We start from the raw sequence: 23,491 nt of genomic DNA on the forward strand, positions 1-23,491 counted from the left end.
GTTCACGAGCTAAGAAGTCGAATATTGTAAAATTTGAGCTTGGTTTGTTTATCTTAACGAACCTCATTAAACAAGCTAAAACGAGCTTTTATCGAATTAAGTTTTGAATATCTCATGAGCGGCTTGATTCATTTACACCCCTAGTTCGTGCTTCTTCCTCCTCTCCTTGGCGTTCTTCGCTGCCGGTGACCCCAATAGCTACATGCACCTGCACTTCTTCAACCACGAGAGGATTCTTAGGTCTGGTCCTGATGTCATTGTCATCTATGCCATCGAGTGCCGAAGCTGCACCTCCGCCACCAGCTTCAGCAATGTCATCGTCTCTGACAACCTCCTCTGAGCTAGGAATTGGGGTCGAGACCAATTCACTCATCATCGACCAGAACCCGGGCATGGGAGTGGGTTGGAGCTTGGTCGGGAACTCTAGCCTCACCAACTTTCAGCTAGTGTTCACTTCTAACAAGTACGACGATAGCTCCCTCGCTCTACATGGGTTGTTACCGTGTGTGTGTACACACATAGAATTGTTATGCTACGGACCTTTAGCTGCGGAAAACTGCGCACTGCCTTCGTGGCAAATCTACGTCAAAATTTTTTTATTAAATACAATTTTTTCTCAATCCGCGCCATTCTCTCTCACGTCATTCTCCTCACCGAAAGCCTCTCGTCGTGCCCCTCCCTCCCTGCTGCGACGGTCTCCCTCGCAGCATCGAGCCTCCCTCCCTTGCCTCCCTTGCCACGATGGTCTCCCTCGCCGCTCCCGTGCATCCCTCCGTTGCCGCGATGATCTCCCTCGCCGCTCCCGTGCGTCCCTCAGTTGCCGCGACGATCTCCCTCGCAGCCCCCGTGCATCCTTCCGTTGCCACGACCAAGCTAGGTTTTCTCATTATGTCATTTGCCTTGTCCTACTTGTTCTCTCTACTCGTTGCGCCCTTCCTCTCCGTGATGGTCTCTCTCGTCACACTAAGCCTCCTCTCTTGTAGTGACGAAGTTAGGTTTTCCTCGTTACGCCCTCCCTCACCGCGACGAAACTAGGTTTTTTTATTCTGTTATTTGCCTTGTCCAACTTGCTCTCTCTATAGATTTCATGTCATGAATTTTAGAGATGGAATTTTGTAACTTTATTTTTATGGATAGATAGGAGCAACAGAATGAGAAATTATATTGCCAATGGAGATCTTGCTTTTTTCTCCAAAACTTTGTTTGTTAGTTGCAGGATGTGGGAGTTGCTGAAGACAATGTCGCGTCTAATGCTGCATCAGTTATTCTTTTAGGCTACAGACTTTCACAGGTGTAAGATCTTCCAATCTTATTCAGTAATCATCCATTTGGAAAAACGTTTGAGCCCTAAACTCATGATTTATTTCTAAATGACAGATCAGATAACACAAAAGAGCATTACTTGATTCACTCTTGTTGTGGTCTGATCCACTACATATTCCAATAAGCAAACAATAGCTTTCCTTTATCCTTGAATAGACCACATATATAATGATCCAGATGATTGAGGATTACCTTAGAGGTTTTGACAGCCAGTGTAAAATGTATAAATAAAAAAAAATTGGGAGTAACATGACTAGATAATGATGAGTTATCATGTTTGTTAACTTTCTATTTAATTTGTAGCTGTAAATCCATCCTACTGATATAACTCTGATGATATTTTACAGATAGTTGATGCTGTATCACTAGCCAAAGAGACAATGGCAAGAGTTCACCAAAACTTGGCATCGGCAGTGGTACAATGTAGTCACAATCCCCATTGCTGTAGGCGTTTTACTCCCAAAATATGATTTTGTCATGACACATTCTCTTTCTGGTAAGTCATGTTCATAGATTAAATAGTACTCCAGGATCTATCAAAATCATAAGCGATGTCAATTTTCTTTTTAAAAACAATATTACAGGGGGATTGATGGCATCGAGCTCAATTTTCATCGTTAGCAACTCATTGCTGCTGCAGCTTCATGGATCATCCTCTAAGAAAGATAATTGCTAAAGAGGAAATGTCAGAAAATATTCTTCTCAGTGAACATAATAGTTGTAACATATTTATGTTTGGGTCCAATCATGGAGGATATCTTATAGAGTTGCTAAGTACATCGGTTGTAGGTGATTGATTGGCGTGGGGTTGTGCAAGAATCAACTTATAACATTATAAGCTATATTGTTCAAAGTATCTGTTATAATTCATTTATGTAATAAGTTGACTTTCATTTATGTAATTTTCTATCAAATAAATTATGTTCCTCTGACTGAAGTAAATTTATTTGTTTCTGTTATTAAGCAAACAAAGAAATTCATGCTAGTAAACCGATCTGCCAGCCACATTCTCTGTTCCTCACACGAGCACCATAGACGTATCACCGCTGGTTGGATTTAGATCTAGTTTCATGATATTTAGATCCTTGTTGGATTTCTTTACCTTTTCGTATATATTATGGAGGTGTCAGGATTTACATGCTTAGTGACATGCATCATTTTGCATGATTGCACACTGAGTGATTGTCGGCTCCATTATTGTTGAGCACATAGCTTCAGTTACATGGATCTACACACACAACCAGTCATGGGTTAGTGGTATATCAGATAGGGTGTCTTGCAGCAGGTTGCTCTGTCAAGGGCTCCGTTGGCCCGCTCATGGGTAACGGTGACGCAGCGCGGTAGCAAGACAGAGATCCCTCCTCTGGACTGTCTCAAGGAGATGAGAGCATTGAGCTCCCCCACTCTGTTTGGGGTAAGAGGATAGGTATACTCCGACAGCGTCCTGTCCACTCGGTCACTCAGGAGTAGTGATGACAAAGTGCACAGTTGTCACATCCCTACCCACTCGGTCTCATCATCGCGTGTGAGATGGCTGACTGGCTTCAAAGGTGACCAGGATATTTTGCATCATATGCATGAATTGCATTTATTGCTTGTGATTACAGCATATTAGATGCTGCATTTCTATGGTTGCATATAATTGACATGCATACATGAGACATGATGGGTTTGGTCTGATAACCTTTATGTCAGGATAGAAGACATGAGTACAATTTCTCTTATCTTTCAGTTTTGCATTTTCAGTTATTTTCCAGGAAACTGTACTGCATATTTATTATTATTGGTTATATTGTACTATTCATGTTAGCTTGGTATCCGCTGAGTTCTTAGACTCATCCCGTGGTTTTATTTTTCTATTTCAGGCTGAAGTCGTCAGGAGGTTCGAGTCGCTAGTCCCCACTAGGTGTCGAAGTGGTTTTATATTATCGGACTTGTGTTTCTTTGTTAGTGAACTACATACTTATGATGTATGTGTTTTGCACTTTGAATTTTATATCGTGCTTCGGATATGATGTCCATGCTTCAACTGTGAAGGTTTTCCGTTGTGTTGTGTTTTTCTCGTTGTAGTGGAGTAGGTTTTTACCATTATAATTGCGTGGTTGTGTTAGCCGGAGGCTGAATTATATAAACTGGGTGGAATGCTAATCTTATTTCATTATATATGTTCCGGCCGTGTTGACCCAGGTTTGTGAGCCCTGAGAGCTTTGTAGTGAGTTTCAGATTGTCACTAGTACATGGGAGATGTTGTCAAAATTTTCTCTGATAGAGATTCTTTCGAGACGTGACAAGCGAGGTGAAACAAGGCCGACCCGACGAAAGGAAGCGAATCTAGAAGCAGGCGTGGCCAAAGTCAAAAAAAAAAAAAAAAAAAAAAAAAAAAAAAAAAACTTACGCAGGAGTTGACACATCCCTTGGTTGACACATCCGTAGTTCGAAACACATTCTTTGATAAAATGGTTATATATCATCCACATCATGAGGTGAAACAAGGCTGACCAGACTAATGGAAATGAATGTAGTAGCAACATGCGTGGCCAAAGTCAAAAAGGGAATTTACGTGGGAGTTGGCCCATCCAAATATCGGAACACATTCTTTTGTAAAACGGCTGTATATAATCCATTTTTTTCTTTCATATGTAACTTTTTCAAGTTTTAATTTGATTCCGATCTTTAACTTGCTCATCACGAAAAAGATAAAACAGAAGTAATTAATCATGTACCAACTTTTTTGATCACCCAAAACAATCACGATCTTTTGTAATACAATTTAGCTTAATTATTAAGATAAATGTATTTCTATACATAAAATCAAGGATTATGAAATAATTAATTATAAATGAGTAGAAAAGAATAATTGCATATATAAATGTTGATCTCAAGTCTCAACGGAAGGTGATATAAGCGTCGAGTTGTCCAGTGAGGGTCGTGTTGGTAGCACGAACTTCCGTGGTCAAGAGGTATCCTTTGGCCAAACGGAACTTTCCTGTGCCTCCGGTGATCGCCCGTTCGAACACGGTCCCGAGCGGGGCGACCGGGAACAACCCCTGCAGGGCAAGGGAGCTGCCGCTGTACTTGCCAGCGGTGAACACCAGCTGGAAATTGGTGAGACCAGAGTTCTCGGCCAAGCTCGAGCCCACTCCCATGCCCTGGTTTCGACCGACGATGGGTGAGTCTGTCTCCACCCCGGACCGCATAAGGTTGTCGTAGACGATGACGTTACCGAAGCCAGCCCCAGAGTTGGAGTCACGGCGCTGGACGGCGTAGACGACAGTGGCGCTGGGACCGGAGCCAAGGATTCTCTCGTGGTTGTAGAAGCGCAGGTGCATGTAGCCATTGGGGTTGGAGGAGGCAGCGGCAACGGCAGCTACGAAGAGGAAGAGGAGCAAGGAAGGAATGACTGAGGAGGCTGCCATTTTACAGAGATGCAGTAACAAATTGCAAAGGAAGGAAGGAATGATGAGATGTGTTTGAATATTGCGGAGTTGCAGGGCTCTATTTATAATAATGCACTCAGGGACGGAGTCAGTACTTAATACTTGAAGGTAGCAGGTCGTCACCGTCTCTTGTTATTTGACTCGTCTGATATTGAAACAAAAGACCTGCACCGCGTCATCGTGGATATACAGAATTGATTCAGTCATTAATTAATTTGGTCAACCGTTAAGCTCGTTTGAACGATGAGTTGATTTAGCAGTCTTTCAGACGCCTTGTTGCCCCTTATTTTGATGTCAACGCTTTATTATCATTCAATCTTTATATATGTATGATTTGATTTAGCAGTCTTTCTGACGCGTTGTTGCCCCTTGTTTTGATGTCAACTCTTTATTATCATTCAATCTTTAGATATGTATTTAACAAGCATGTGCACAAGAAGAAAGAAGACAACAACAAGTTACACTGGAATTTTTTATTAGAATTATCAAAAAGATATTTTTTATCATCAACCCATGTTTTTTTTTTAAATTTTTAAAAATCATTTTTTTAAACAATTATAATTATATAATCGTTATTCGTACATATTTATAACCACAATTGATACGGCGTGTAATGGGTGATCCTAAAAGTAATATATGATCGATAGTCAAGATTATATGTTAGTCAAAATTAATGTGAGGTGACGGTCAAAGTCAAGATGAGATGACAGTCAGGAAGTACGTAGTTGGACAGACCACTCACCTTCAGGACTTAGATCACAGCATAAGGTCGGTTGGACACCGAGCCGATCGGACCTTAGGGACTTAGCTCCCCACTCGTGGTCAAAGCACTCAGCATACGGACGATCAGCCACAATGTCGGTCGAACCTTTAACTCACTTTCTCACTTTGCAAGGGCAAGACCCTCAGTATATAGCCGCTCGACCCCAGAACCGGTTGGACCTTCAAACTCTGTTCCTCACTCTGCAAGGGCAATGCCCCGAATATATATCTGTCCGACCCCAGAACTGGTCGGATCTCTAGACTCCATTCCTCACTCCTCTTGGTCACAACTCTCAACATATATTCGCCCGACATTAGAGTCAGTCAGATCTATAGATTCATTTCCTCACTTCTCCTCGGTGTGGCCCCAGCTCACATCCGCCCAAACACAGAGTCGGTCGGATTCCCTCCAGGAGATAGCAGTGTCAGAGAATTGTAACTACTTATAGAGAATAACTGTTACTTGTCCGGGAATATTCCGCAACCTTGGCATACGCACATAATGGAACATTCCTCTAAGGGTGGTCGTACCTTTTCCTTTACTCAACATATTCTGACATAAAAAATTCTCTAACACGTCATTATTGAGGAGGTTATGAGGGTCAGTATAAAAAGTGGATCATTTCCGTTGGTCATGGACGCTATGCTATGCGTGCACACCCGCATTGATATTACTATTCTACTGTTTATCTTCTTCTCCATTCTGCAACGGTTCTGACTTGAGCGTCAGAGTGCCTGCGCCAAGGACCCCCTCCCTAGCCCGATGACTAACAGTTTCTTCTCGTAGTTCCTGTTTATGCCGTGTAGGTTTGTCCGCATCATCAGGATCTTCATCTCCTCGTAGTCAACAACAAAGACACCTACCTAGCGTACCATATTCTCCGATTTCAGACAGGATCAAATTTGACACCGTGTGTAAGAATCTTCACTTGAATTTGAAGCACCAAGATGTATGAGGTTGGATGCTTCACAATAGTCACTTTATAACATGAATATTTGGAGTTACTTGTAGACGTTTGAACGGCTAGATTGGTAAAACAACAACAAGTAGCAACGGAGCATCCTTTGTCGAATGACTTGGCCTTATCGGTGATAGGCCGACGGTTCGAACAACGAATCCAGGTGGAATGTCCAACTGGGTTTCCACCAGCTCCTCCTCCAGCCAATTTCATGCAAGCGCCTACACATTCGATCAACTTGCCTTAGGTGACCCCGTCTCCGCTTGTATATCACCTAGCCCTTTTCTGCATTCCCTCTGTTGGTGTAGGCCGAGTTGAGTGGCCACAAGGATCATCTGTTGGAGATGCATCCGCCTGGGATGTGAGGAAGGGTAAAGCTCCAATGGCTAATTGCTCTCCCGAGCGAGTCAGTATGTCATTCTCCCAGGAGATATTGGAAGATAAATTATCGGACCACTTTTGACATTTAACGATTGGAGAATACAGAGGAACGACGACCCAGATGATCATCTCCTCAAATTTAAGAACGCGGCTATTCTCCATCAATACATGGATGGAGTCAAGTGTCGAATGTTCTTTACTACTCTCTCAAGTTCGGCTCAAACATGGTTCAATTGGTTCCCGGCCGAGTCCAATTGTTGTTTTAAGGATTTTTCATAAGGTATTCCTCCATCACTTCGCCAGTAGACTCCGCTAAGCCTATTTTCCCTCAAGCAAGTGCCCAAGAAAGCATTGCGAGCGTACATCAAAAGATTTGATCAAGTGGCCATGGACGTCCTTTCAGCCACCCTAGGGATTTTAGCGAGTGCCTTCTCCGAAGGGATCACTGATGGGGACTTTGTCCGGTCTCTGATTAAAAAGCCACCTAGAGACTTTGACCATCTGTTAGGGAGGGCAACTAAATATATCAATGTAGAGGATGCATAGTCTGCTCGGAAGAAGGAGGGTACCGCACCCGCTCATGTCCCAGCCCTCAAGCATCGAGCCCCTCCTCCCCTTCTCCCACACAAAGGATCTCGAGTGTGACATCAGCTACACCATCCTGAGCCAAGACCCCATGCAGTGCAGCATGTGAAGATCATTAGGATGCTATTCCCCGAGCCCCGCTAATAATGAAATTCCAATAAATCCCTTAACTACACAATGATGTTGTGATAAAGAGCCCAAGGTCGAATCTCTCGAGGAACTAACAATTCAATATTTGTCTTAGACTTAGAACTATTTCTAGGGTTTTCATCATTAAAATGGGGATTGTTTGGATTTTGATTCTAAACCTAACAATTGAAATAACAAAACAATAAGAAACTAATATAATGCATGAATGATATCTAACCGAGTGCCAACAATTAATCCGCAACGCATTGTCACTCTATGCTATGAGTTTCATCATCAACACAATTACACTAAGAAATGAAATAGTGAGACACAAATGAAATCTAATCTAAAGCAATAATTGAATTCTCGAGCAGGCTTCCGCTCCGGCTTCTCGTCCCTCGGAATCGCCGCGTCCTTCCTTCTCGTCCGCCAGCATACTCATCCGCAGTCTTCGTCCCTCGGTCGCACCCCGTGCCGACCTTCTCGCTAGCTACGTCTCTTTCTCCTCGAGCATTCTTCCACTCCGGCTTCTCGTCCTTCGAAACCACGGCACGCATCTTGCAGGTACAAAGAAATAAAGTTAACTTTGTGTTGCAGGATATTGTTTGGGACTAACACATCTTGCAGGTATAAAGAAATAAAGTTCTCCTCGGATGAACAGTGTCCGAGGCACCTCCATGGAGCTTGGAGGCGCCTCGGGTACAAAAGCTGACCTGGCCGCGAAACAGGGTTGAAGGCGCCCAGCTGGCTCTAGAGGCGCCTTGGAAGGCGCCTTGAAGACCCTTGAAGGCGCCCTCAAAGGTGATAAGCGCAGACTGGTCGGCGCTCATCTGCTCGGTGGACTCGGAACTATGAAGGCGCCTTCGGAGGCTTTCAAGGCGCCTTGGATGCCCTTTATAAGGGGTCTTCGAGCAGCAGTGAAGATTAACAATTGACAAGCTTTCCTTCTGCTGTGTGCTGCTCAAGAAACTGTTGGTGCAATATCCCTCAGGTCAAGGTTGACCTGGGTAACCAAGCTGAGTCTTGGTTTGGGTTTAGATGTTTGACAATAAGATATTGATTGAAGAAGAGTCAAGTAGGTCAAGGTTGACTGGATACTTGACTGGGAAGTCCTAACTGGGATGTTAGGCAAAATGAAAGTCCTGGTGAGTGAAGCCAGGCAGAAGAAAAGTCTTGGTGAGTGAAGCCAGGCAGAAGGAAGTCCTGGTGAGTGAAGCCAGGCAGAAGGAAGTCCTGGTGAGTGAAGACAGGCAGAAGGAAGTCCTAGTGAGTGAAACTAGGCAGATGGAAATCCTGGTGAGTGAAGCCAGGTGAAAGTCCTGGTGAGTGAAGCCAGGCAGAAGGAAGTCCTGGTGAGTGAAGCCAGGCAGAAGGAAGTCCTGGTGAGTGAAGCCAGGCAGAAGGAAGTCCTAGTGAGTGAAGCTAGGCAGATGGAAATCCTGGTGAGTGAAGCCAGGTGAAAGTCCTAGTGAGTGAAGCTAGGCAGATGGAAGTCCTAGTGAGTGAAGCTAGGCAGATGGAAAACCCTAGTGAGTGAAGCTAGGTGAAAGTCCTGGTGAGTGAAGCCAGGCAAGGGAAAATCCAGATGGATCAAGGATGATCGGACATCTGGTGTTGGGAAGTCCAAGTAGGTCAAAGGATTGACTGGATACTTGGCATGAAAGAAAAGTCCAAGTAGGTCAAAGGGATTGACCGGATACTTGGCACAGAGAAAAGTCCAAGTGGGTCAAAGGGATTGACCGGACACTTGGTAAGGGAGTCCTAGCAGGTCAAGGGAGTGACTAGATGCTAGGCATGACATACCAACAGGTCAAGGTTGACCGGATGTTGGTTTGGGAGGTTTAGGACTTGGTTTTGGACAAAAACCAAGTGCTGGATCGATCAGTGGATCGATCCAGGCTCTGGATCGATCAGTGGATCGATCCAGACCTGTCCCAGCGAACAGAAAGCTCCGTGGATCGATCCAGAGGTCCCAATCGATCAGTGGATCGATTGGGACGCGGCTGCTTCGCGCGATAAGCGCTGGATCGATCCGTGGATCGATCCAGGCGCGTTTCCAGAGCACAGAGGCGCTCTGGATCGATCCGTGGATCGATCCAAAGCCTCCCCGATCGATTGGGAACATTCGAATCGATCGGGATCCGACCGTTGGCGTCGTTTATAGCTGCAGGCGTTCGATGGCTGCGGCAGAACTTCTCCGATTCACTCCAGAGCTCTCGCCAACTCCTCCACAGCGCTCACAAAGCTCAGATCGCCAGTTCTTGAAGGATCTTGGAAGCTCTCCAAGTCAAGAGGCGGATCAAAGCTAAGAAGAGAAGCTAGGGTTAGGGTTTTCTGTACTCATTGTAAGCTTTGCGCTTGTATTTTGTTTCCCTTTCCTTTCTTCTTGTACTGAGAGTCTTGTAGGGCTTCTCCGCCCTCGGTAGTTACCGAAAAGGAGTGTTTTCATAGTGGAGGGTGCGTGCGTGGTGTGGATCCTTGGACTAGTCACCTCTTGTGAGGTGGATACCAAGTAAACCAACCGTGTTAGCGTTGTTGTATTTGTTTCTGTATTTTCCGCTGCGCATTCTTGAAGAAACAAGCAACACCGAGCACCGAGCGAACGCGACGAGCTATTCACCCCCCCTCTAGCTACTTTTGGTCCTAACAAGTGGTATCAGAGCAAGGCCGCTCTTCACCGGAATCATCGCCGGAAGGGTCAAGCATATCAAGAAAAGCTAGAGGGTGAAGAAGTTGGAGCAAATTCTTCAAGTTCAAGACTTTATCAAGCTCAACTTCAAGATGCAATTCCAAGATGGGCTTGGATTTGACACAAGGGTGGCTCCACCATACACTTCTACGAGTTTCGATTCTTGGAAATCAAGAATCGAAAATTTTCTTATGATGGAGATAGAGTAATGGTTTGCTCTAATGGAAGGCTTCAAGGCTCCAAGAAATTCAAAGGGCAAAGTTCTAAAGAAAAGCAAATGGAGCCCGGAGCAAGTCCAAAGGTGCGAGGCCAATGACAAAGTGACCAAGCTTTTGGTCAATTTATTGCCAAGCACCATCCTTTGCAAAATTGGAGAGTTTGAAGATGCAAAGGAGCTATGGAGCAAATTGGCCAAGCTTCATGAAGAGATCCTCCACTGTACAAGATCATGAAGAATCCAGAGAGGGTGACTCTTTGGAGCAAGACCAAGAGGAGGACTCCGAGGTTGAGAGATGCTCAACCTCCGAAGAAGAGGAAATCCAAGAAGCTTCATCCTCAAGGGAATGCAACGAAGGGAACAAGGAGGGAGCATACTCCTTGTTTCATGATCAAGATGATGAAGCCTCCACCTCTAGGATTGAGGGGGAGCAATCCTTGGTGACGCCGGATCAAGAAGAAGGAGAAGCTTCTACATCCGGGTCAAGTGAAGAAGAAGAAGATGGTGCCACCTCCGAAATTCAAGAAATAGCAAATGGAGGAGCAAGTGCCATCCCTACACAAGAAGGTATAAATGTTTCAATTAAAAATAAAAATCATATAATATGTTTTGAGTGTAGGGAACATGGGCACTATAAGAGCAAGTGTCCCAACTTGGCCAAGAAGAAGAGCCAAGTGGCACAAAAGGGCAAGGAGAAGCCCAAGGAGACCACCCCCGGGACAAAGAAGAGCAAGGAGCACATTGTGTGCTTCTTGTGTCAACAAAAAGGGCATTACCGAAGTCAATGCCCCAAGGGGAAGAAGATGGTCAAGGCTCAAGGAGGCACTAGTCAAGGGGGAGCCTCCAAGGTAAAAAGGAAGGTAACTTTCATTGAGCCTATTCCTTTGCAAAATGGTAAAAAGCATGCTAGGTCAAATTTTTATCATTTTAATGCGATTTACCATAAGAATAGGAAGCATGAGGGCTTTAAGGAAAAGCATGTGGCCTTACATGTCAAAACTACTATCCTTAAGGCTAGGAATGTAGGTAAAAACCTAGGCAAGAACACTAAGGATAATAGATACAAGCCCAAGAATAAAAATGCTCATGGATCAAATGAAAAACCAAAAACTAAGGACTTAGTGATAGAAAATCAAGTCTTGAGATCAAGGCTTGATAAAATGGAAAAGACCCTAAAAAGGATGGAAAATATCCTATTAGGGCAAAATGAGCATAACCTAGGTTTAGGGGTACAAAAGCCATCCAATGGCCATAGAGGTTTGGGATACAAACCAAAGGCTAAGAAGGATGTGCCCTCTTACCATAGAGTTCCATATAGTTATGGAACAAACCCTAGGTCTAGTGGTCAAGCCAAAAATGCTAGGGAAGTTATCCCTAAGAGTATTTTTGCAATAAATGTGACTAAGACTTCTAAGAAGCCTAAGAAAGTCACAAACAAGGTCACAAGGGAGGTTATCCCTAGAGTTGACCTAGAAAATGTGACCAAGGCTTCTAAGAAGCCCAACAAGGTCACTAGGAAGGTATCTAGGGAAGTTATCCCTAGTGAGTACCTAGAGCATCCAAGGAGCACCAATAGGTGTTGGGTTCCTAGGAGCATCTTCTCTACCCCATAGATGGGTTAGAGAGTGTCAACTCCGATTAGAAGGGTAGTTAACCCAACTTTGAGGAAATTAACACTCAAGGAGCATTTTCAGGGTTTTTGTTAACCTTTGAAAATGAAATGGAATTATTATTTACTCCTTGAAAGAGTAAAATGTGCCAAATTGGAGAAGTATTGATTTTATTTTAAAGTGGCACAAATTTGAGAAAACACAAGAACTACCAAGTTGGGATTTTGGTATGTTCTTAGGAAATTAAAGGCAAACTAAGCCTTAATTTAAAAGTGCTACTCTTGTGGAAAAATGGAATATGCCAACATTTGAGGACATATTTATTTTCAATTGGCATACATTAAATCAAGGAAATTAGAAATGCCAAATTTAGGCTTTGGCATTCTCCTGTAGCATTTTGGGGCAATCTAGGTTTAAGGTGTAAGTTTAGCTAAGATTTTAAGAATACTTAGATAGCTAATCTAGGTATATTTTATTTATGCTAAACCTTGCCATGATTGTTTGCTCATAATATGCCATGACATCATATTTTATCTTATTTGTATTTTGCATTCATGACTTATCATGAAAAATACAAAAATACCATGTCATGCCATACATACATCATGTAGTTATAGGAATCTTTCTTTTGAAAGCTATTTTCTTTTGATGTATGCCATAACATAATCATGCATTAAGTTTAATTCCTTGTAATTAAGGACAAATGACATCTAACGACACTTATTGACAAGTGACATCCTAGGTGGATGTCTAATATCTCTAAAATGCCTAGATAAATATGCATGATCTCTAGATTAGGGCAAAAACCAAAATCTACATCTCACAAAGACCTCTAAGGTGACTTGTATGTGTTTTAGTGCATATTATATACAAGTGAGATGTTAGGATGATGAACAAAGCTCAAGATGTTGATTTAGTGCATTCTTTTGAGTTTTAGGTTCATCAAAACACATAGTTATGTGTTTTCCCATCATTGGGAAAGCTAATGTACAAGTCATGTGCATTATGCCCAAGGAACATGATGGGATATTGGTTTTGAAAATGTTTTTAAAATGTTTTTGGAAAACCTTGGTGAAGGCTATCTTTTGATAGTAATCACCATTGAATAGTTAGACACAAACTTGAAGAAAAACACTAAAGTTTTTGCAAGTTTTCAAGTTTGTGTCAATCTTTGAAAATATGATGTATTTTCATAGAAAACTATTTTTCCATGATTAAGTATGCCTAAATAATGTCTACACGAAATTTCATAATTTTGGATTTTGTAGAATTTTCTAGGGGTTTCAGAATTGACTGAAATGAAATTTCAGCAACTATCGATCTCGATCGATCCATGGATCGATTGAGTTCCATGAATCGATCCATGGATCGATTCAACGGCTTGCAATCAGCGGATCGATCAGCTGATCGATCCGAGTCTGAATCGATCCGTGGATCGATTCAGAAAGGTTCAATCGATTGGAACCCAACTCCAATCGATCCAAGTTGCTGATTTTGGCTGGGAAGGCCTGATTTCAGCATCTTTGAACCTCTTTGAGTCTAGGTAACCATTCCAAACCCCTTAAATACATTTGTATACATAAAAAGGGTGTTTTCGTGTTGAAAACAAGGATGGAATGGTTAAGGAAGACTTCATTGAAGTTTAGGTTGAGGTTTGTTTCAAATTTTGAACATTTGAACCTCAAAACTTCTAAATCTGGGTTTCCTAAAGGTTTAGGGATTCCAAGTCATTGTTGGTGCAATGACAGAAGTTACCACCATGTTTTTAGGGGGAGGGACTCTTTAAAGACATGAAAATTATTTTTCATGAACCTTGGAAGGTGGTTAACCTTCTGTTGTGAACTTGCTCAAGGTTGAGCATTTAAACTTGAAATGGGGAGAAATGGGGAGTGGATATCCTCATTATTTCAAGTGGACACTCATGTGGTAGATAATGCTCAAGGTTGGGTAGTTGTCTACATTGAGGGAGAAGTTAAGGATAAATGAAGGGTGTGGGACCTTCATTATCGTGTTGATCACAACGAGTGATGTTGTGAACAACGATGAGCAACTCTTCAGGGGGAGAGTCTTCAACAAATGGATTTGTTGAAGTGTGCCCAGAATTGGAGCATAGGTTGATGTGTGTCCAACGATGGGTTGATGTGTGCCAATAGGGGGAGAATGTATGGTTAAGCTTAGTCCTTCATTACCTATGGGAAGGTCATAGGGGGAGAATGAAAGGACTCATGAAAGGGAGTAAGTTAGGCTTTCATTACCTAGAGGGAGTTTGCCCTCTTAGGGGGAGAATGAAGAGCTTAATTTATGCTTTCATTACCTAGTGGCATGAAGAAGGAGGCTATGGGATTAGCCTAACTTACATATGGGATTGTAAGTGTTATTGTGGTATTGTCAAACATCAAAAAGGGGGAGATTGTTGGTGCAATATCCCTCAGGTCAAGGTTGACCTGGGTAACCAAGCTGAGTCTTGGTTTGGGTTTAGATGTTTGACAATAAGATATTGATTGAAGAAGAGTCAAGTAGGTCAAGGTTGACTGGATACTTGACTGGGAAGTCCTAACTGGGATGTTAGGCAAAATGAAAGTCCTGGTGAGTGAAGCCAGACAGAAGAAAAGTCCTGGTGAGTGAAGCCAGGCAGAAGGAAGTCCTGGTGAGTGAAGCCAGGCAGAAGGAAGTCCTAGTGAGTGAAGCTAGGCAGATGGAAATCCTGGTGAGTGAAGCCAGGTGAAAGTCCTGGTGAGTGAAGCCAGACAGAAGGAAGTCCTGGTGAGTGAAGCCAGGCAGAAGGAAGTCCTGGTGAGTGAAGCCAAGCAGAAGGAAGTCCTAGTGAGTGAAGCTAGGCAGATGGAAATCCTGGTGAGTGAAGCCAGGTGAAAGTCCTAGTGAGTGAACCTAGGCAGATGGAAGTCCTAGTGAGTGAAGCTAGGCAGATGGAAAACCCTAGTGAGTGAAGCTAGGTGAAAGTCCTGGTGAGTGAAGCCAGGCAAGGGAAAATCCAGATGGATCAAGGATGATCGGACATCTGGTGTTGGGAAGTCCAAGTAGGTCAAAGGATTGACTGGATACTTGGCATGAAAGAAAAGTCCAAGTAGGTCAAAGGGATTGACCGGATACTTGGCACAGAGAAAAGTCCAAGTGGGTCAAAGGGATTGACCGGACACTTGGTAAAGGAGTCCTAGCAGGTCAAGGGAGTGACTAGATGCTAGGCATGACATACCAACAGGTCAAGGTTGACCGGATGTTGGTTTGGGAGGTTTAGGACTTGGTTTTGGACAAAAACCAAGTCTTGGATCGATCGATTGATCGATCCAGCTCGGATCGATCGGTGGATCGATCCGGACCTATCTGGACAGAAGCTCGGATCGATCCGTGGATCGATCGAGGTCCCAATCGATCGCTGGATCGATTGGGAGGAAGAATGGCCGGATCGATCCGTGGATCGATCGGCAGCAATCAGAAGCTCGGATCGATCCGTGGATCGATCCAAATCCTCCCGATCGATTGGGAACATTCGAATCGATCGGGATCCGACCGTTGGCGTCGTTTATAGCTGCAGCGTTCGATGGCTGCGCAGAACTTCTCCGATTCACTCCAGAGCTCTCGCCCTCCACAGAGCTCACAAAGCTCGGATCGCCAGTTCTTGAAGGATCTTGGAAGCTCTCCAAGTCAAGAGGCGGATCAAAGCTAAGAAGAGAAGCTAGGGTTAGGGTTTTCTGTACTCATTGTAAGCTTTGCGCTTGTATTTTGTTTCCCTTTCCTTTCTTCTTGTACTGAGAGTCTTGTAGGGCTTCTCCGCCCTCGGTAGTTACCGAAAAGGAGTGTTTTCATAGTGGAGGGTGCGTGCGTGGTGTGGATCCTTGGACTAGTCACCTCTTGTGAGGTGGATACCAAGTAAACCAACCGTGTTAGCGTTGTTGTATTTGTTTCTGTATTTTCCGCTGCGCATTCTTGAAGAAACAAGCAACACCGAGCACCGAGCGAACACGACGAGCTATTCACCCCCCCTCTAGCTACTTTTGGTCCTAACAGAAACGACTCTAAAGTGCTGTTGTAGTCGTCGACGACCCGAAGCTTCAGTTATTATTTTGTTGTCGGTATTATTTCAATTCCAGTTGTACTTATTTCCTTGTACTTATTCACGATATTTTAGTTGTTGCCCACGGAAAGCAATCAAGGATCGCGGGCCTTCGAGTAGGAGTCGATCTAGGCTCCGAACGAAGTAAATGACTGTGTCTATGTGTTTGTGTTTATTTACAATTTTGCTGCGTATTTTACTCCGATAGTTTTACGAATCGAACGAAATAGCCGCGAGCGCTATTCACCCCCCCTAGCGCTTCTCGATCCAACATTAAAGTGTTTAGATGAATTTATTTTAAACAACTAAAAGATATTGATGTGTTTAATATTATAAGATCTTTTTATTAACAAAATTACCAAAAAATGTATAATACTATTAAGGTAATATATATATATATATATATATATATATATATATATAGTATACAATTTTATAATATGTTGACTTCGTGTTGGGAAGAGAAGATGACAGAGTGCTCTCGGATAAGAAGTTGGCATAGAGAGAGTGTGTTGTTAGGTTTGTAAAAATCCGTGAAGGATAAGATGAGGATTAATGAAAATATATTAGGATATTTTGGGGAAGAAAATTATTAAAATAAGATCTTTTTTGAAAAAGTAGGGTCTCCCTTTCTTTTTATTAAAAACAACTTTTAAGTTGTTTGTAAAAAATTTTACCAAACGTATTTGAAGAGCTTATTGTTGGTCCCTTGACTTCCGGCTAGAGGGGGTGAATAGTCCTGCACAATAAAAGCAAACACCTTTCTAGAAACTTTGGAAATAATGCACTTGTATAAAAAGAAACTGATTAATTGACAAGAAAAATAGACACATCAATTTACTTGGTTTGCAATCAGGGGATTACTAATCCAAGATGTTTGAAAGCTCACTAATATCTCCTTCAGGTAGAGAAACCTCTTACAGCAGTCAAAGCTCACAACTACAAAGTTAAACTCAATTAGGATCGATTACAAGTGTTGTTTTTAGTTTCTGGGATCAGGTTGTATTTATAGTCGTGATCAGGGTGCCTGGAAGGATTCTAGGTGTCTGGAGGGTCATAAAATTTTATCCCCGTCTCAACGGATTGCGACAGTTGGCAAAGCGATAAACTTTTTGGTCTGAGCGCTTGGACCAGGTCCGGGTGCTCAGACCAAGCTGCTCCAGCTCGACCAGGGCACGTGCCTGGGGCGCCCTGGGTTCGGGTGGTCTAGGCGGTCTGGGCCCCCGAAATGGCTCCGGGTCTTTCGCTCCAATTCCGCTCGCTTGGGTAATTTCTCCCATCCGGAATAGGGCTCACCCGAACCCATTTTCCAGTCTTCTCGAGCATCCTTCTACTCCGCTTCTCGTCCCTCAGAACCGCCATGCGCTTCCTTCTTGTTCGCCTGCGTACTCTTGTACAGCACCTCGTCCTTCAGACATACTGAGCTCGTCGACTCTCTCCCGTGCCATCCTTCTCGCTAGCTGCATCTTTCGCTCGGCCTCCTGTGCTCCTAAGTTCCTGCACACTTAGATACAAGGATATCAAAACATAACAGGACCTAACATGACTTGGTTGATCACATCAAAACTATTATAGGGTATTAACAATCTCTCCCTTTTTGATGTGAACAACCCAAGTTAATTAGGGTAAATCAAACAAAAATAACAGTAAGGTAATAAGTATAAAGTTTACAATTTTTAATAATATGCAAAAAAGAAAAAATCAATGTTACCCTCCCCAAGACTTAACCTTTAATTCTCCTCATTTGATCATATTAAAAATAGGGGTAAAGCAAGAATATAACATTGAAAAAGTAGCGTCAAAGAGAAAAAAATATGGACTAATATCCAAAAAAATAAACTTTTAATTCTCGATAAAGCCATATATTTTTTTTTGCTTAATTTATAAATTATTTTTTTAAAAATAAAAGATAATTTAAAATGTATTTTTAGACTTGAAATTTTTTTAAAAGTTTTATAACGATTGAACAAACATATTTAAAGCAGATATAAAATTTTTCATAAAAGATTAAAATTATTTTAAGTGAAAATAAATTCTTTTCGGCATAATACATATTTTTCAGAATTAAAAAAATAATTATTAACTTTAAAAAATCATAAAATATTTTTTGAGAATTTATAATAGTAAGTAATTCATTAATTTTAAAGATTTGCTGAATAAAAAAAAATAGTATTTTAAAGAATTGATGAAAATAGTATTTTTTTTCAGAATAATTTTTTTTTTTTAAAGATTTGAATTTTCAATAATTTTTAATGTTAAAATTTTACATTTGGATAACTAATTCATAGAAAATTCATCAACCATCAAAAAAATTTCAGGAGAATTTTTTTTTTTAATAGAAGAAATGATAAAATTTTATAGAAAAATTAATTTTTTAAAAAATAGCATTACAAGAATTTTTAAATTGAAGAATACGAATTTTTTAAAAAAAATTATAGAAAAATAATTCAATGGTCAAAAAATTCAAAATATTTTCTATAGATGAGTAATAAAATTTACTTTCTAGAAAAATTTAATTTTAATTAATTTCTAATATAAATTATGAAAAATAATTTATTTAAAAATTCTAAGTAAGAATATAAAATCAAATTAAAAATAAAATATGCATATTGATTTTTCAATTTAACATGATTTTAGAGCCCAATATTGTTTCCTTCTAATTGGGTTAATAAAAAATTTCTTAGGGATATATTTTGTTGCTACGTTTCTGATTTGGCCATTATAATATCTAAAGTGCAAGTTTAGTTCTTGATAATTTTTGAATTTAGAAATAACTATATTTGAATATGCAGAATTCTTTAGATTCATTATTTCTATTTTTAATTTTTAATTTTTAATTTTTAATTTTCAATTTCCAATTTTCAATTTTTATCTTGTTGAAATCCTCTAGTCGACAAGATGTTGCTAAGGTTAATTTTAACTCTTCATTTTTTTTTCTAATTTACATTTATTTTTATATAATATTTTTATAAACTGAAATAACATATCAGGAGGTAGAGACCATGCCTGACTTACCTTGTTGATCCCATAATCTGAAGCTCCCCTTGAAGTGTTGCTTCCTTCTGATATTACTCCTCGTTCATCGATGCTCTTGATACTCATTTTGGATGAGCTTGCTCCGTCTTCATCTTCTATGTGACTTGCCACTAGCGCAAGTCCGGTGACGGCTTCAGTCTTTGAATCGGATGACGTTTCATCCCACGTCTCCTTTAGATTTTGATGCTTTGTCTGGACTGGTCTTTTATCCTTGTCCTTGTCCTTGCTCTTTAATTTAGGGAAGTTATCTTTCATGTGCCCTTCTTTATTGCAGTGATAGCATTTTACCTTTCTTCTTCTTCTTCTTCTTCTTCTTTTATCCTGCATGCACTTGATTAAATTTATTAGTTTTAGATAACTTTTAAAATTTTCTTACCATGAACGTCATTTCATCATCATCGGGAGAAGTTTTGGATTCCCGTTCATCCATTTTTGCCCTTAAAGCAATGTTATGCTTGGGCTCCTTCTTTAGATTTGCACATATAGTTTCATGATCTTCAAATGTAGAAAATAACTCTTCTAAAGTACTTACCTCTAGATTCTTAGAGATGTAATAGATATCTACTAAGGATACCCATTCAAAATTCCTAGGAAAAGCATTAAGCGTGTACCTTAGTGAATCTTAGTTGGTAATCTTTTCTCTGAGATTCATGAGTTCGGTGAAGAGTTTCTTGATCCTTGAGTGAAGGTGTGCAACGGTTTTGCCTTCTTCTAATCTGAGGTTGTTGATTTGGTTCCAAAGCAGATCCCGTCTCGCTAGTTTTGCCTCCAAGGTCCTTTCGTGTAGTTTCAGGAATTTCTCCAAAAACTCCTTGGCTGACTCATAGGCTCCAATCCGATTGACTTCTTGAGACGGTAAAACGCTAAGCAGAAGAAACTCTGGTTTGCCATTTGCCACAAAGTCAGCTTGCTCCTTTTTCGTCCATTGCTATTTTACTTTGCCCTCTGGTGCTACAAAACTAAATTTTATAATTACTAATAAATCAAAATGTATCTTAAAGAATACTTCCACCTTTTTCTTCTAGTTTGGGAATTCCCCCTCGAACTTCGGTGGATAGATACTCGGTCCGACCATCTCTTGTGCTTCGATCGACGGTTTGTCCCCTTGAAACATCCTCGTTTTGATACCAATTGTTGGACCTTTAGATGTCGTCTAGAGGAGGGTGAATAGCCTTCCACAATAAAAGCAAACACCTTTCTCGGAACTTTGGAAATAAAGCACTTATATAAAAAGAAATTGATTAATAGACAAGAAAAAGAGACACAACAATTTACTTGATTTACAATCAGGGGATTGCTAATCCAAGACGTTTAAAAGCTCACGAACGTCTCCTTCAGGTGAAGAAGTCTCTTACAGCAGTCAAAGCTCTCAACTACAAAGCTAAACTCAATTAGAATCAATTACAAGTGTTGTTTTTAGCTTCTGGGGTCAGGACTAGATTTGTAGCCGTGATCGGGGCACCTGGAAGGGTTCTAGGTGCCTGGAGAGGGATAAAATTTTATCCTTATCACAACGGATCACGATAGTTGACAAAGTGATAAACTTTCTAGTCCGTGCGCTTAGACCGGGTCCGGGCACTCGAACCTAGTTCAAGCGCATGAACTAAGCTGCTCCAGCTCGACCACGGCATGCGCTTGGGGCGCCTTGGGTCCGGGCGGTCAGGGCGCCCGGAATAGCTTTGGGCGCTCGGAGCACAGTCAGCCTCTGGTTGACTTTTCCTCCGGGTCTTCCATTCTAGCTCCACTCGCTTTGGTGATTTAGGCCATCTGGAATAGGGCTCACCCAAACCCATTTTCCAGCATTCTCGAGCGTCTTTTTGCTCCGGCTTCTCGTCTCTCAGAACCACCATGCGCTTACTTCTCGTCCACCAATGTACTCTTCCGCAGCACCTCGTTTCTCAGACGCACTTAGTCCGTCGACTTTCTCCCGTGTCGTCCTTCTCCCTAACTACGTCTTTCGCTCGAATTCATGTGCTCTAAGTTTCTGCACACTTAGATACAAGGACATTAAAATATAACAGGACTTAGCTTGACTTGGTTGATCATATCAAAATTATCACGGGGTACTAACACTTATAACTCTATCAACGTTGACTCCACGTAATGTCTTCTTCACTTGGTCAATATGGGTTCCACACGGTGCACCTCTGCCTCGGTCAACATGGATTTGAGTTAGTTAGAAATCCAAAATTATGTTTAGAGCAGGTCGGCCCAGTGGGAGCTTGACAATACTCATTGAAAGTTCGGTAATACTTATCAAGAGCTCGACAACGTTCATAAGGAGTCGGTAGTATTTTGGGCTTTTCGGCTGAGGCCGATAAGGTTAAGTCTGAGTCATAGGATGCACCCATTGGACAATTGATAAATGCAGAACAAATGGATGAAACAAGGCCGACCCAGATGAAAGAAGCTACTCTAGTTGCAACAAGCAATTACGTAGGGTTGACCCATCCTTAGACCGGAACACATTATTTTACAAAAATGATTGTATATGATCCATTTTTCCTTCATATTTAACTCTTCAAGTTTTAATTTGGTTGCTGTTTTTAATTTGCTCAGTATGAAAAGATAAAACAGAACTAATTAATCATGTACCAACTTTTTTGATCACCCAAAACAATCACGATCTTTTATAATACAATTTAGCTTAATTATTAAGATAAATGTATTTCTATACATAAAATCAAGGATTATGAAATAATTAATTATAAATGAGTAGAAAAGAATAATTGCATATATAAATGTTGATCTCAAGTCTCAACGGAAGGTGATATAAGCGTCGAGTTGTCCAGTGAGGGTCGTGTTGGTAGCACGAACTTCCGTGGTCAAGAGGTATCCTCTGGCCAAACGGAACTTTCCTGTGCCTCCGGTGATCGCCCGTTCGAACACGGTCCCGAGTGGGGCGACCGGGAACAACCCCTGCAGGGCAAGGGAGCTGCCGCTGTACTTGCCAGCGGTGAACACCAGCTGGAAATTGGTGAGACCAGAGTTCTCGGCCAAGCTCGAGCCCACTCCCATGCCCTGGTTTCGACCGACGATGGGTGAGTCTGTCTCCACCCCGGACCGCAGAAGGTTGTCGTAGACGATGACGTTACCGAAGCCAGCCCCAGAGTTGGAGTCACGGCGCTGGACGGCGTAGACGACAGTGGCGCTGGGACCGGAGCCAAGGATTCTCTCGTGGTTGTAGAAGCGCAGGTGCATGTAGCCATTGGGGTTGGAGGAGGCAGCGGCAACGGCAGCTACGAAGAGGAAGAGGAGCAAGGAAGGAATGACTGAGGAGGCTGCCATTTTACAGAGATGCAGTAACAAATTGCAAAGGAAGGAAGGAATGATGAGATGTGTTTGAATATTGCGGAGTTGCAGGGCTCTATTTATAGTAATGCACTGAGTCGATACTTAATACTTGAAGGTAGCAGCAGGTCGTCGCCGTCTCTTGTAAGTTGCCTCGTCTGATATTGAAACAAAAGACCAGGGCGTCGTTGTGGATATACAGAATTGAATCAGTCACCAAATGATTAATTAATTTGGTCAACCAATAAGATCTTTTGAACGATGAGTTGATTTAGCAGCCCTTTCCGTCTCTTTCTCTCTCTTATTCAGACGCGGACGCGTTGTTGCCCCGGCCCTCTACCCTCTACATTGATGTCAACTCTTCTTTAAAAACTGTGTTCGTGTAAAATAATTTAAAAATTTTTAGATTTATCCGCTAGTTTTGTCTATCAGTTATTATCCATATATAAAATACTCAAAATTCTTCATTAGTAATACATACATGATACATGTTTTGACTATTATTGATGTTCCATCGGGGCGGTACGATAATTAAGGTATGAGGTTTGTCATATGAGATTTTGGGATCGAAATTCGGCGTGATTGAGCATAACTTCCCTCATGTCTTAACTATTTGCACTAATGGCTAGTAGTCACCCGTGATTTACCTCCTCCGTGTTAGCCTAGGGACGGATTGGCGGAGGCGCTGGGGGCGAGTGAATAACCATTTGCCACATGTTTTGACTATTATTGATGTAGCATTGCTTGCCAAACAAGGATACAATCTTGAACCAGGAGGATCCAAAAATTAGTTACTATAATAAACCCAAAGGTTACTGTAATAATTACTATAGCAAACCATAAAACACTTAAAATCCTATTTTCAAGGTTTACAGTCCATCAATCAATTAATACTATTATTTCAGTTTTACCAAAGATGAATTCTTGTCTTGTCTGGTATTCAATTAACGTCAACCTACTAAGATTTTGTTTGTGCAACATTTGGTCAACCCTAATAAGT

At 41.6% G+C, this 23,491-nt stretch overlaps 2 protein-coding genes across 2 annotated transcripts; both read right to left on the bottom strand.

Moving 5' to 3' along the window:
• Positions 1-4,208: 4,208 nt before the first annotated feature.
• On the bottom strand, positions 4,209-4,739 carry LOC122008252 (dirigent protein 22-like). Its single transcript, XM_042563923.1, has one exon. The coding sequence runs from the start codon at positions 4,737-4,739 to the stop codon at positions 4,209-4,211; it is 531 nt and encodes a 176-aa protein (XP_042419857.1).
• A 17,030-nt stretch (positions 4,740-21,769) lies between these two features.
• On the bottom strand, positions 21,770-22,549 carry LOC122013515 (dirigent protein 22-like). Its single transcript, XM_042569790.1, has one exon. The coding sequence runs from the start codon at positions 22,486-22,488 to the stop codon at positions 21,958-21,960; it is 531 nt and encodes a 176-aa protein (XP_042425724.1). The 5' UTR covers positions 22,489-22,549; the 3' UTR covers positions 21,770-21,957.
• Between the last annotated feature and the right edge of the window lie 942 nt (positions 22,550-23,491).

This window comes from Zingiber officinale, chromosome 1A (assembly GCF_018446385.1).
Source record: "Zingiber officinale cultivar Zhangliang chromosome 1A, Zo_v1.1, whole genome shotgun sequence".
NCBI lineage: Eukaryota > Viridiplantae > Streptophyta > Magnoliopsida > Zingiberales > Zingiberaceae > Zingiber > Zingiber officinale.

Coding starts and splice junctions, on each gene's coding strand:
- LOC122008252 (XM_042563923.1), bottom strand. CDS start 4,739: ATGGCAGCCTCCTCAGTCATTCCTTCCTTGCTCCTCTTCCTCTTCGTA.
- LOC122013515 (XM_042569790.1), bottom strand. CDS start 22,488: ATGGCAGCCTCCTCAGTCATTCCTTCCTTGCTCCTCTTCCTCTTCGTA.